The sequence below is a fragment of the Leptosomus discolor genome, chromosome 3 (assembly GCF_034619465.1).
Source record: "Leptosomus discolor isolate bLepDis1 chromosome 3, bLepDis1.hap2, whole genome shotgun sequence".
Classification (NCBI taxonomy): domain Eukaryota; kingdom Metazoa; phylum Chordata; class Aves; order Leptosomiformes; family Leptosomidae; genus Leptosomus; species Leptosomus discolor.
In genome coordinates this window covers 23687440-23699516 of record NC_141393.1, presented here as the reverse complement: position 1 = coordinate 23699516, position 12077 = coordinate 23687440, and the positions used below count along the sequence as shown (strand labels likewise).

Genomic DNA, 12077 nt, shown 5'->3' with positions numbered 1-12077 from the left:
GAGGTGATTTGATGGAGATATCTGAGAAGCAACTGGAGAGAGAGACTGAAGAGATTTGGGGGGACTATTGTATACCTGGAGCGAATTTCAGGGCACCGGGACAAGGGCTGCGTAGAAAAATCTTGTTGAAAGCTGTGGTCTGGAGCAGGGAATCGACTGTTGGGAGACCGAGACAGTTTGCTGGTGTTAGTGGTGCAAAGGCTTGACAGGTGCATACAGATGAAATAACATGGATAGTTTGGCTGTAGGGGGAGCATAAAACATGGAAGTACATACACAAGTGAGAAAAGCCCAGGAAGATATAGGCACAGTAAGTTTAAGAAGGTAGAGAGAGATCCCAAGAAAAAAAAGGGCTGATTTAAAACATTTCAGTACTACTGACCTGGATATCCTTAAGTCTTCATAGGTATCAGCATAACCTGATTATATTGACTCTATGGCCAGAGCTGCAATTTCTGGTTTCTGGTCTTGAACAAACTCAAGGATGTGACAATATTGCAAGGGAGGTATGAAAGATGTATCTGGTAAATGAAATTTAGAAGCCACTTAAATATGTAAATGTTTGTGCTTTTTTTTTTTAATATTCCTAAATTCATATAGAATGTTAAGTAGCTTATTAAGCTTCCTAGAAGTTAACTTGTGAACTTAGGTCTTGTTAATTAATTAGACCAATATTTGAATAGTTCTTATTATTAGTTTCATTTTTAGATTTGTTTGGATTTGGAACTAAATATTTGTATCTTTGTATATAGAAGTTCATGGTTATTTGTAAGTCTTGACACAGGACTTTATATCATCAAGTGACTTCTGCACATCTGCTCTTGATGTGTTGAAGTTTTTTAAGTATTTTCTTTAAAAAGCAAAACTGAGTTGCTGTTCATGGACAGTGTCTTGGTTTGAAAGACAGGTGTCTGCTGAGGAAGGCAGGAGCCTCCCTTGAAATGGAAAGTGCAACCCCCTTCCCTCCAAATTATTATAATTTTGAAATTAACGGGCGTTCAGGCAAAGATATGGGGAATAGGAATAACAGTTCTTTACTAATATATATATATATAACACAAGGCAGGGAAAAACAAACAACCCACTGGTTTACACTGACAGAGTCAGGAATACAACCTGACACCCTGTTAGGGTGGCAGTAGCAGTCCGATAAGATGCTGGCTGCAGTCCTCCTGAAGCGATGGATGTAGTTCTGTTGAAGCAGCGATCAGGTAAAAGGGTCTGGTCTTCCTCCGAAGGTCCAGTGGTAGGTAGGTAGGTAGCTCTTGTCCTCTGGAACTCCAGTGGGGGGAAAAGCTCCTCTGAGAATCCAGTGGAAGAAGGCTGCTAGGGTGTTCAAAATCTCCGTTTTTATTTGGCATGGACTGCTTGGCTCCTTCCCCTCCCCGGGCGGAGCATCTCACCATGGGATGGGGAGTCGTGAGGCAGTTCCTTGATGGGCCATTAACAGGAGATAGCCCAGGAGCGAGTTATCGATGGGTCAGGCGATAAGGCATTGTTGTGCCCAGTAACAGGAGATAGTCCAGAGGGGGGAGGCAGGGAGCACCGCCCCACCTGGTCTCAACAGCTCCTGAAGATGGTAATAGAATTTTTTTTTTTTCTTTTGGCACATTTTACACTGTAACCCAGGACAGACAGTCAGGTGGTGGTTTGATTGTGAACGTAGTACATTTTAAATCACTAGTCTGAGTGCCAGAAATAAAATTTAAAATATTGATTGTCTATAAAGCACAAATAAGCCAAGTCTTAATTGCTTTATGTACTTTTAAAAATAAAGCAGAAGCTGAATATCTTATAAAGTAACTTTGAATAATTTTGTAAATATTCCACAAATAATTCTTTTATCTTGTGGGTAGGTAGCGACACCTTTCTTTCTTATGAGCATATCTAAGTAATTTTAGTTAGGACTGCAAAATGAAATGTTTGTTCAGGGCACCTTTTGCCTATCTGCATCAATGGTCAACAAAGATGCCTATTAACCATCTTAGGTTTTTTTGTATCCTTAAAACACTTCATTCCCAGAAGGACTCAGAATTGTTACATTGCTGTTGGATGCAAAATTTAAGCTCTGTATGCTAAGATTAAGTTTTATTTATAGACTGTGTCAAAGTTCCATTCCAAAAGTCACTTAAAATCAGCTCTCATAGATACTTAGATACCTGGGAACTAGCCTCCTAGACATTTTAAAGTATACTCTTTGGCTTTATCTGCATTTTAGGCAGCTAAAACTACTAATACTTTTCCTAGAGCTGCTTTTCAAAGGAACCTTAACTTTCCAAATCAATGAGTTTCAATCTTTTCAATTCACCAATTCAGAAAAGCTTACTGGAAAAAGTGCAAACCCTGTCCAATGAATCTACCAATAATCAACTTGCCTTTCTTAGTTTTTTGGATGCTTTGGAAGTAATCCTTACACCACAGCAGTCTTTTGATTACAATTTGAAAATTACTATCATATAACATTGAGGCACCTTTGAGTGTATTACTCATGATTGATTAATGTAAAAGAAATCGAGTTTGTGTATCACTACCCTGTTAACTGATGAGATCGGAACTATTCAAATATATTTTCTCCTTATGGGCTTAATTTCATAGGCTCCAATATTGATGGAGCTATAGATATCCTTTAATTCTGTGATTTTAGGGAGGGATTCCTTCAAGAACGTTGAGATTAATGATTGTGAGTGTGCAAAACAAGGACAGCAGCATAGTTCATGAATGGAACTGAATTTGAAAAACTTTCTCTTTTTCATGCATATGAAATGAGAGGCCACATACTCAGCCAGTCAAGTGCAAGAGGCACGTTTGACTGATCTAGAAGTAGGAAAATCTGGATTTTTCTCCTGATTTTTTTTCTTAAGCATAGCATTCACTTTGGTCAAATCACCTTTTACCTTTTTATACTTCTCATCCTCTTTCTCACCTGTTTTGATTAGAGACTTCTAAGCAACTGGCTGTCTGCTGTTGATTTCTGTAGTGCCTATCACAATGGGCCCTTTTCTTCCTTTTGGGCTTTAAGAAACCTCTGTAATACAAAGTGTAGGATGAAATGCAAATAGAATCATAGAATCAGAAAACACTTGGAAGGGACCTTTAGAAGTCGTCTAGTCCAACCCCCCTGCAGAGAGCAGGAACATCTTTATCTAGATTAGGTTGCTCAGAGCCCCATCCAACCTGACCTTGAATGTTTCCAGGGATGGGGCTTCTATCACCTCTCTGGGCAGCCTGTTGCAGTGTTTCACCATCCTCACTGTAAAAATTTCTTCCTTTTATCTAGTCTAAATCTGCCCTCTTTCAGTTTAAAACCATTACTCCTTGTCCTATCACAGCAGGCACTGCTAAAAAGATTGCCCCCATCTTTCTTATAAGCCACCTTGAAGTACCAAAAGGCTGCAATAATGTCTCCTCAGAGCCTTCTCTTCTCCAGGCTGAATAACTCCAGCTCTCACAGCCTTTTGTCATAAAGGAGGTGCTCCAGCCCCCTGATCATCTTCGTGGCCCTTCTCTGGACCTACTCAGGCAGGTCCATGTCTTTCCTGTGCTGAGGAGTCCAGAGCTGAACACAGTACTGTAGGTTGGGTCTCCCAAGAGCAGAGTAGAGGGGGAGAATCACCTCCCTCAACCTGCTGGCCATGCTTCTTTTGATGCAGCCCAGGATATGGTTTGCCTTCTGGGCTGTTAGCATCCATTGCCAGCTCATGTCCAGCTTATTGTCCACCAGTACCCCCAAGTCCTTCCTCACAGGGCTGCTCGCAATCCCTTCATAAATATATATACAGTATATATTAAAGTATGCTTCTTTCATAATCCCAGCATTACCAATTCAAGGAAATCAAACAGCAGGGACATCAACTTTTTCTCAATGTTCTGTTGAATCATACTGATTTCCTCACTCACATTATTTAAACTGTTTTCTGAGTGCTGTGCTGTCTCATCTGGCCATTTTAAATCTTTTATTCTCAGATTAATTAGTTTTTCATTTGCCTTTGTTAAACAGCACATGCCCTCCTCATGGCCCAGTTACTTAATAAAGCAAAATCTGATTGAATCTCATTGCATTATTTTGTGCTTCAAATTTTAGTACCATCTGTGGATTTTGAATTGTTATTTTCAGTACCCTCAACCAAATCATTTACACAGGATACTATGAACAATAGATGGATGACTCTATGGTACTCCAATGCATTATCCATTTCCAGGCTGAAGGTTGATCTGAAGGCTGTTTTCCTCTAGAATATGTTTGATCCACAGAAAAGGAATATCTGGCTAGTAAGCTAATGAGTCCAGCATTTTAAATGTTGTCCTGTTTTGGCTGGGACAGAATCCTAGGCCAGCCATGACATTAGCAGTTTCAAGTCAGCCAGGGCAGCTGAGCTGAGTTAGCTACAGGTGTAGCCCATACCAGAATGTCATGGTCATTAGAAAGGGGGGAGGTTTGCTGAGGAGAAAGAGCTGGTGTGGGGTTCTTCTTCTGGCTTCTTATGAGGACTGTACTCTGGTTGATTGTGATGACTGGATAATCATTTGGCTAAGTATAGCTGTATATCTCTGTTGGTATTGGTGGTGTTTCATTAAATCTGTTTCACTTCTACCCACAGGTCTGCTCTTTTTTTTTTTTTTTTTTTCCCCTCCCTGGCTGGTGAGGAGTTGTTGGGTGAGACTGTTATAGTTTAGCCCTGGGTACAAGCTAAATGTAGACATTGCAGTCAGTGATGGGAAAAAAAAATTTGTCAGTTGAAGTTTGTGGAGCAAATTCCACAGCTGGGAGTGTGATAGATACATAACTAATAAAATAATTTGAAAGAAGCAAGAGACTGATACTGACAATTTCTTTTAAATACAGAAACAGTACTGTTCAAAGCTGACAGATATAAAGACTATTTGAATACAGTACTGTAATAGCAGTAGTATAGCTATTAATTACATCAGTTTAATAAGCAAGTAAAAGGTAAGTGCTTGTCTATGCAATGCTGGAGTAAAGGGAGTAAAAACTGAAGAGTTGAAACGTGGAGCAGAACAGTTTTGTTAGTACAACAGTATATAGAGAGGATGAAGTCTCGGTACCTGTATCTACATACTGATTTATCTACTGTCTTATGTCTCTTTTTCCCACTTTTACTTCTCGTACAGCTTGGCTGAGTTGATTTTTATCCTGTAAAAATTATTCCAGTTGCAGAGGTATCCTTAAAAACCAACTTCCTGATACCTATATTGTGTAGGTTACTTGTCACTGTTAGGGCATGGTAAATTAAATACTACTGGTTTCTGCCCATTAAGTCTCTGCCTTGTAGCACCACTTCTTGGACTAACTTGAGACCAGAACATTACCCACACAACTGCACCATCATGCTATCTATACCTGTTGTTTTCATCAAATTTTTCAATATAACTACCAAGAAGTGCTTCCCTCAGCCTGCTGCTCCACAGCTAGTTGCAGGAGGAAGACGGGCACCATTCTTTCTATATGGTTTCTATATTAAGAAATGCTGAGAGTTGTTCCAGCAGTTGTAAGACCAGTATCCAGAGCTGGGTTAAGGTAAAGAAATAGAAGCAAACATGGGAAAAGGGCTGTCCCCTTCTGGAGACAGTAAAGAGGCCAGGAAAGGAAAAGTGTGCATGTGATGGGGACAGGTATGTGTGGGTTTTTTCATAAAAGATGAAAATTTGGTAGGTCTACTGAGTCTAGACAGGGAATTCTGGCATGGCCTGGTTGGTGCAGCCAGACTGCTGTCTGTCATTAGGGATAGAAAGGAAAGAAATCTGCTGAAATAAGGAGGAATGAGAAAGATTGAGGAAAAGTGTATTAAGGACACAGACAAACATTTCAGAAAAATGAGGAAGAGTCATGATGCCAAGCAATGATCATGATGACTGGAGGAGCAGCAGCCCCACGAACACACTTATAGGAAGCACCCAGCATGGCCATAGCCATGATCAGTGTCAAGCTGGTTCTTCGTGTGCAGTCTAAAAAGCCATCTGCAAACCAAGCTGTCACCTGGATAGAAGTATTTAGACATATAACTGTGGACAGAAGATATAAGGAATGAAGTCTATGTTACATTTTGCGTCAGTATAAAGCAAAGAGGCACGCTATCCTCTGCACTGCTGGACATCACTATATAGTGCATGGTGTGTCCATTTCAAGACTCAGAATGGAGTTAACTTAAGTGACCTGAGCCATCTCTTGGATCCACTGATGAGCTCTGTAAAAGAGGCAGAAAAATAATACAAAATACTGTTAAAGACATGAGGGAAGTAACCAGAAAAACAGCACATAAAATTAGAAGCTAAATAGATGGTTGTAAATTGATAGGATTATTATACATCAATACTGAAAGTTTTGCTTAATTTTTCTTCTTTTTGTTCAACTTTTCAGACACAAAACTCTCACCATGTTCAAATAGCCGTTACCACAGGCTATTGCTTTGATTTTAGGACCATGCAGATGAGGGATCCATAATCAAATCTCGGGTGCTTCTTCCCTCCTTGTTTAAACTAGCCAGTCGTCAGGACCACACCTATCCAGATGATAATTCAACATTGTAAGATTGCTCAGAACGCACAGTGGTCTTGAGCTGGTGCTGGCCAGTATAAAAGCTCATTGCAGGAACTGAGTCCCTGAAATTTCATTTTAACATTACTAATTTCTGTTATGATAAATAATTAAGTATTAATGATTAATGTGGTAATGTTCCTCCCTTTTTTACAGTGAAATTCGAAATCTTAGAAACTTGGATTACATAGATCCAGATGCCTTTAAGGACCTCCCACTTTTGAAATACCTGTAAGTATTTAGCACCTGTAACAAGTTGGCACTTAAACCTCACAGATGACTCATTACACTATAGGAGTTTTGTTTCTTTGCATTTCATTTTGGAACTGATTGGAATATTTTTCCCTGTTGCTTTATTTTAATGACAGCCAGCTAGTGTAGGGGTTAGAACTTTGACTACATTTGCAAGAAAGGAAAACATGTTCACAAAGGCATCAGTAATTTTGCCATTCTTATTCATTAAATGTGTGGAATACACTAATGTTTCCTTGGCAAAATTCCACAGCTAGCTTTCTTCTTGTAAGTGCTGTGGATAAGTGACAGATAAGTGCTGTCTTATTATATTTTTGTAGAGAATAGTGGGAAGAAGGGACACAACAGAAATATACACATCTTTTATATTTACTAGATATTTACACAGGGTTTTAGAGCATACCTGTCAGCTAAATGTGAGAAGCCCATCTATAGACACCTGATTTCATATGACCTCTATGGCAGAAAGAAACCCGGAATAATTCTCTGTATTCCCATGAAGTTTCTAAAGAGCAGCACTAAAACTATATCATAGGAAAGAGATATGAGAAAGAGAATAACTTCTGTGATTTTCATTAATGTTTAGAAGACTCTAGAAAGGGATCTGTTTACGTGTGGTGGTGGTGGTAGTGGCAGGGAGGAAAGATTTTTTTTTTTTCTTTTTTTCCAGATTTTTCCTAGATCTGAAAGCAATAAAAAGAAACTAGTCAAAACAATTTAATTTCAGGAAAATAGTTTTGAAAATTGAGAACTATATTTTCTTAAGCTATTTCCACTCTACAGGAGTTCAGAAATAAGGGACATTAACTGTATACAGATTTGAAGACAGTTTCCCTTTTTGGAGCTGTTTGAACAGCTCTTAGCCTCAATGAAAGATAGAGGATTTGGGGGTCCCAGTCTATTGTCTGAATCAGCCTTAATCTCTGAAGTGAATCCAGGGCTACAATTTTGTTTCTCCCTATCCACCTCACAAGCTACTTCCCTCTGCAGATCTGCTTAGCTGTCTTATTATTCTGTGTTCCCATTTCTCAGATTCTATAATTTATCATAAATCTGGTATTTGATTTTTTTAAATTGTTCTTGCATCCTTATATTTTGGACAATTGATTATAAATAAATTGATTGACAATAGAGAGGATGAAATAACCACCCTGTACTGTTGAATGCTTTAAACACATTGTTTGTTGTTGTTCAGTGATCCAGTACTTGTAACTCTTTCTGTTTCTTCTTTCAGTGGTATTTTTAATACTGGACTCAAAGCATTTCCAGACGTCACCAAAATCTACTCATCTGATGTTAACTTCTTACTGTAAGTATCTGTCCTTGCAGCTGGTTAGAATACTGCTAGCCTCAGATCTCAAGAAAACCTGTAGTGAAGGCTTCTGTTTTGGAGAAGAATATCAAATAAGTCTCACAAAGCACTTTTCCTCAAGCTATATTTTGATGATCTATAGTACCAAGTCTGGAAGATGTCAGGTCACCCAGCATGATACCTTTGACCTGAGTGAGAGACAGGGACACACAAGTGCGTTTCTCTTGAATTAGACGAAGCACATGATACACGACTTCTACAGGCCTTTTGCTTTTGTTTTGGTTTTGTGGGGTTTTTTTTGTAACGGCTGTGCAATACCTGAGTTAGTCTGATATTAGAATAGTGTGACACACAGGACCTGAGCTGACATACAGCCTGCTAACATGTAGTCATCCTATCAACATTCTTCTAACAAATTTGCGGTGGCATGGTGGGCTTATACTGCACATTTTCTGATACTACTCTTCATTGAGCTCCTATACTGTTGAATCATAACCTCCATTGGCTATCTGCCTTTCTTCTGACTCTACCCTGTCACAGAAGACTCAAGAGCAAGAGACAATCTTGAGAACAATTGTTTATCATTACCTCTAAAAAGCTCAGTGTTGGCTGAGCTTACATTTTTAGGAATATTTTGGTGAAGGCTTAATTTTATCCAAAATGTGTTGCTTCATACAATTATTTTTTTTTATAAAGAAAACAGAAAAGGATCTTAGAAAGCAAATTGCCAAAGCTGAGAAATGAAGCAGAGCTTTTAAGTTGCTAGATCAGGAGCACCATGGTTTCATGACAGCCTTAGTAGTGAGGCCAGCTCAGGCTAGCACAGTGTGTCTTTAAGAAAGAGGATTAACCATTTCCCTTCTGACACTCACCCTTTTTTTCATAGTAGTAGAATGAGATGCATGCTCTTTTAGATTGACAGCATAAGCTTCTATGAACACACATTTTGCCTAAATGCCCTTGCCCAACCTTACTTGTAGAGTCACATTTCAAGTACGAATCTATAGTCCCACTGAAGAACCAAAGCACCAGGACTGATAATTGCCTACTTTTAAGCTAGACTTCCTAGGTGGAGCCATCTTTCCTTGGCTGGAAAGAATTTTCCTACTAGCAAGCTTTGCTAATTTAATCTGGTTTGTTCATGAGGCACTCCTACATAACAATAAGATTGCCTTCCTTTCTCACACCTTAAAACCCATTTACTGTAACTGATATAAAGACATACACCCCCCCCCCCCTTTTTTTTTAATATGGCTTGAAGCAAATTGCAGAACAATTTATTGGAGGACGAGAATGGGAACACAAATGGGGACGGGGGGGTCTCCCACTATTATCTTTAAAGGTATTTCAGAAACAAAGAGTTCTGCTATTAAAAAAAACCCCAGGTGTTTCTTGGTGTTCAGAAAGCAAAGATGACATTCATCTTTGTGCCCTAACCTGCAACTTAAGTTCAAATTCTGGGTTGTAATTAAGCCAAAAAGGAAGAGCAGCTCAGATGAAGACTTGAAGGTAAAAGTATCTTGGACACTACTTAGTAGTCCTAGAGAGGAATTAACAATCTCATATTGCAGCAGTGCTCAGCTGGAAGAGGCTTGACTGCTGGATGGACTAAGTAAAACGCTATTAAAAATTGGAAGTATTATGCTAGAAGGTGACTTGCAAAGACATGACTGATAGTCTACTCCAGGCATTGTTTTGGTGCTGCTAAGGGGTGTTCTTAGTCAAGAATGATCAGTCCCCACTGCATTCATGGTCTGCCATTGGCAAGATGGACCTTAGAGCAATGTAGAAATGCTGGTTATTTTGCTAAAGAGTCTAGACCTGTAGTGAGCAATGAGATATTCCCTCCCAAGGATCTTCTGAGACTAGAGGTAAACCTTGTGCTAACTCATGCTCCATAAACTGGAGCTGCTATGTTTGCCTTGGCAGTAGGCCCCTGAGATTGAAACCAGTCAGCCAGAGCTCTGAGTGGGATGCACCTGCAATTTAAGAGCTATTAGGGAGTTCCTCAAAGAACAAAAGGGCTTTAGCTTAGATTAAGCTCTACTAGATTGTAAATTAAACACTACACTTACTAAGTAGAGAGAACCAAGAATTAAATAGGCTAGATGAAATGTGTATACGGAAGCAGTATATACAACCATCTGTGTCCTTGCTTCCAAAAACCTCAGTGACTTTCTAAGTGGTGAATAACAAAACATTATTTTACTTCTACCTTGAAAATTTTTCATAAAGATCACTAACAAAAAATAAAAATGGGTCTTAAGCTAAAGACTTTTTAAAGAGTAGAGCTGCACTTTCAAGGGACTTATTTCTAAACATTGCTATTCAATGAAAGATTGAGAAAAAAAAAATCTGCTCTTGAAGAATAATAGGTTCCTACATGTTGAATAAGGTATAGCTGGGGAAAAAACATTCATTATATCACTATTGTCCTTTGAGGTCAAGCAAATTACAAGTAAACATTTGTTTAAAAAAGTGAACAAATCTAAAAAATGTCGAACCAAAATAACTTGTGGTGGAAACCACCTATTGGGGAAAACTACTTGGAATGAAAATAGTTGTAGTACAGTTCAGTGTTAGCACGTATGTTTACACATATATAGCACAGAAAAAGAATGAAATTGTTGCTGTCACATGGGCAGTTGTTAGGACTTCTCAGCCCATGGATGTTATGGTCTGTCCACATCTGATCCACAAGCTGAAGAAAAGAAAAAGTTGCAGAATATTTTGGTTTCCAGACACTAATATGATTCTGGAAAAAGCAGAAAAGGGCCAATCAGACACTTTGCTCTGCCCTTTGTTTCTACCAGCTTTTTCTTCTCTCCTTCCTCCAGTTTAGTTGTAGTAAATCTCTTTCGTTTTTCTTTGTCCCTTTTTTCACAACAGAGTTTTGGTCTGAAGATACATAGTGTTTATTAAGACTGCAGAGTGGGACTAAAAATGTATTTAAAAAATGACAGATATTAAAACACTTATTTGGTCAAGGGTTGAGAAGAATCATTAGGATAGATCACACAATGTTATTTCACTTGTGCTAGATGCAGTTCTGTAAAGTGAAATGCCTCTGTCCTGAATAATGTATCATCTGATGTCTTATCTGAGCTTAGCTAGAGAGCAGGATCTCAGCTCTAAACTCACTTGGGCTAGCTCAATTGACATTGGAGCATTATTTACTTTGCTAATTCTATGGCTTATGAGACAAGGAACCTGTCTGTGCTGTTAACCACTATAATCACACAGGCTGGTACACCTCACTAGGACTATAAAATCCACCTACTTCACAAGCTCACTTCCTGGATGCTGGAATATGCTCCGTTCTTAATCATCCCACATGTAACTTCTGGCCTTAGACATAGGTAAACAAGTTATTCTACACTTTTATTTATTATCAAGGCAGGGAACAATCAATAATAAAACTGTTCTGGAGAAGCTCTGTTGGGCAGATGTTTGATTGTGATGTTTTGTCTCCTTTTTCAGTGAAATTGCAGATAATCCTTTCATTACTTCAGTGCCTGCAAATGCTTTCCATGGGCTTTGTAATGAATCTCTAACTCTGTAAGTTCTTCTAGTTTAAGTCAGCCACATGGCAATTACCTCTCTCAAGCATATGGTAAAATATTTAAAAAATAAAATATCCCTGTCCTGCTGTCTAGTAGTTTGTAACAGAGAAACATCATAAACATGTAGGATCCATAATCTAGTTTGCATAAATCCTTTACTGTGACAGTGATTTGAATCAGGCCTGCTCCTTTTTTTTTAAACTGGCTTGACCAAATCGGTTTATCTTTTGTATGACCCTAATGCCAGTGAATGGTTATATTGGAGAAAAATCAAAGGGAAAAGTTTGCAGAGTTCTCCTGTAAAGCTACAGCATGGTTAGAACTGTGTCTAACTTTTTTGCAACCTAGAAGTGGCACATACTGTGAAAAACTAATGGGTGGCAAATGTCAGAAGAGT

General features: G+C 38.7%; 1 protein-coding gene across 1 annotated transcript in view; it reads left to right on the top strand.

The window, feature by feature from the left end:
• The window catches only part of TSHR (thyroid stimulating hormone receptor), a 77275-nt gene that overhangs the window by 39272 nt on the left and 25926 nt on the right, over positions 1 to 12077 (top strand). The window contains exons 4-6 of the mRNA XM_086462222.1: positions 6710 to 6784; positions 8040 to 8114; positions 11598 to 11675. Of these exons, the coding sequence (XP_086318348.1) occupies positions 6710 to 6784; positions 8040 to 8114; positions 11598 to 11675 (228 nt within the window). The remainder of the gene's footprint in view (positions 1 to 6709; positions 6785 to 8039; positions 8115 to 11597; positions 11676 to 12077) is intronic.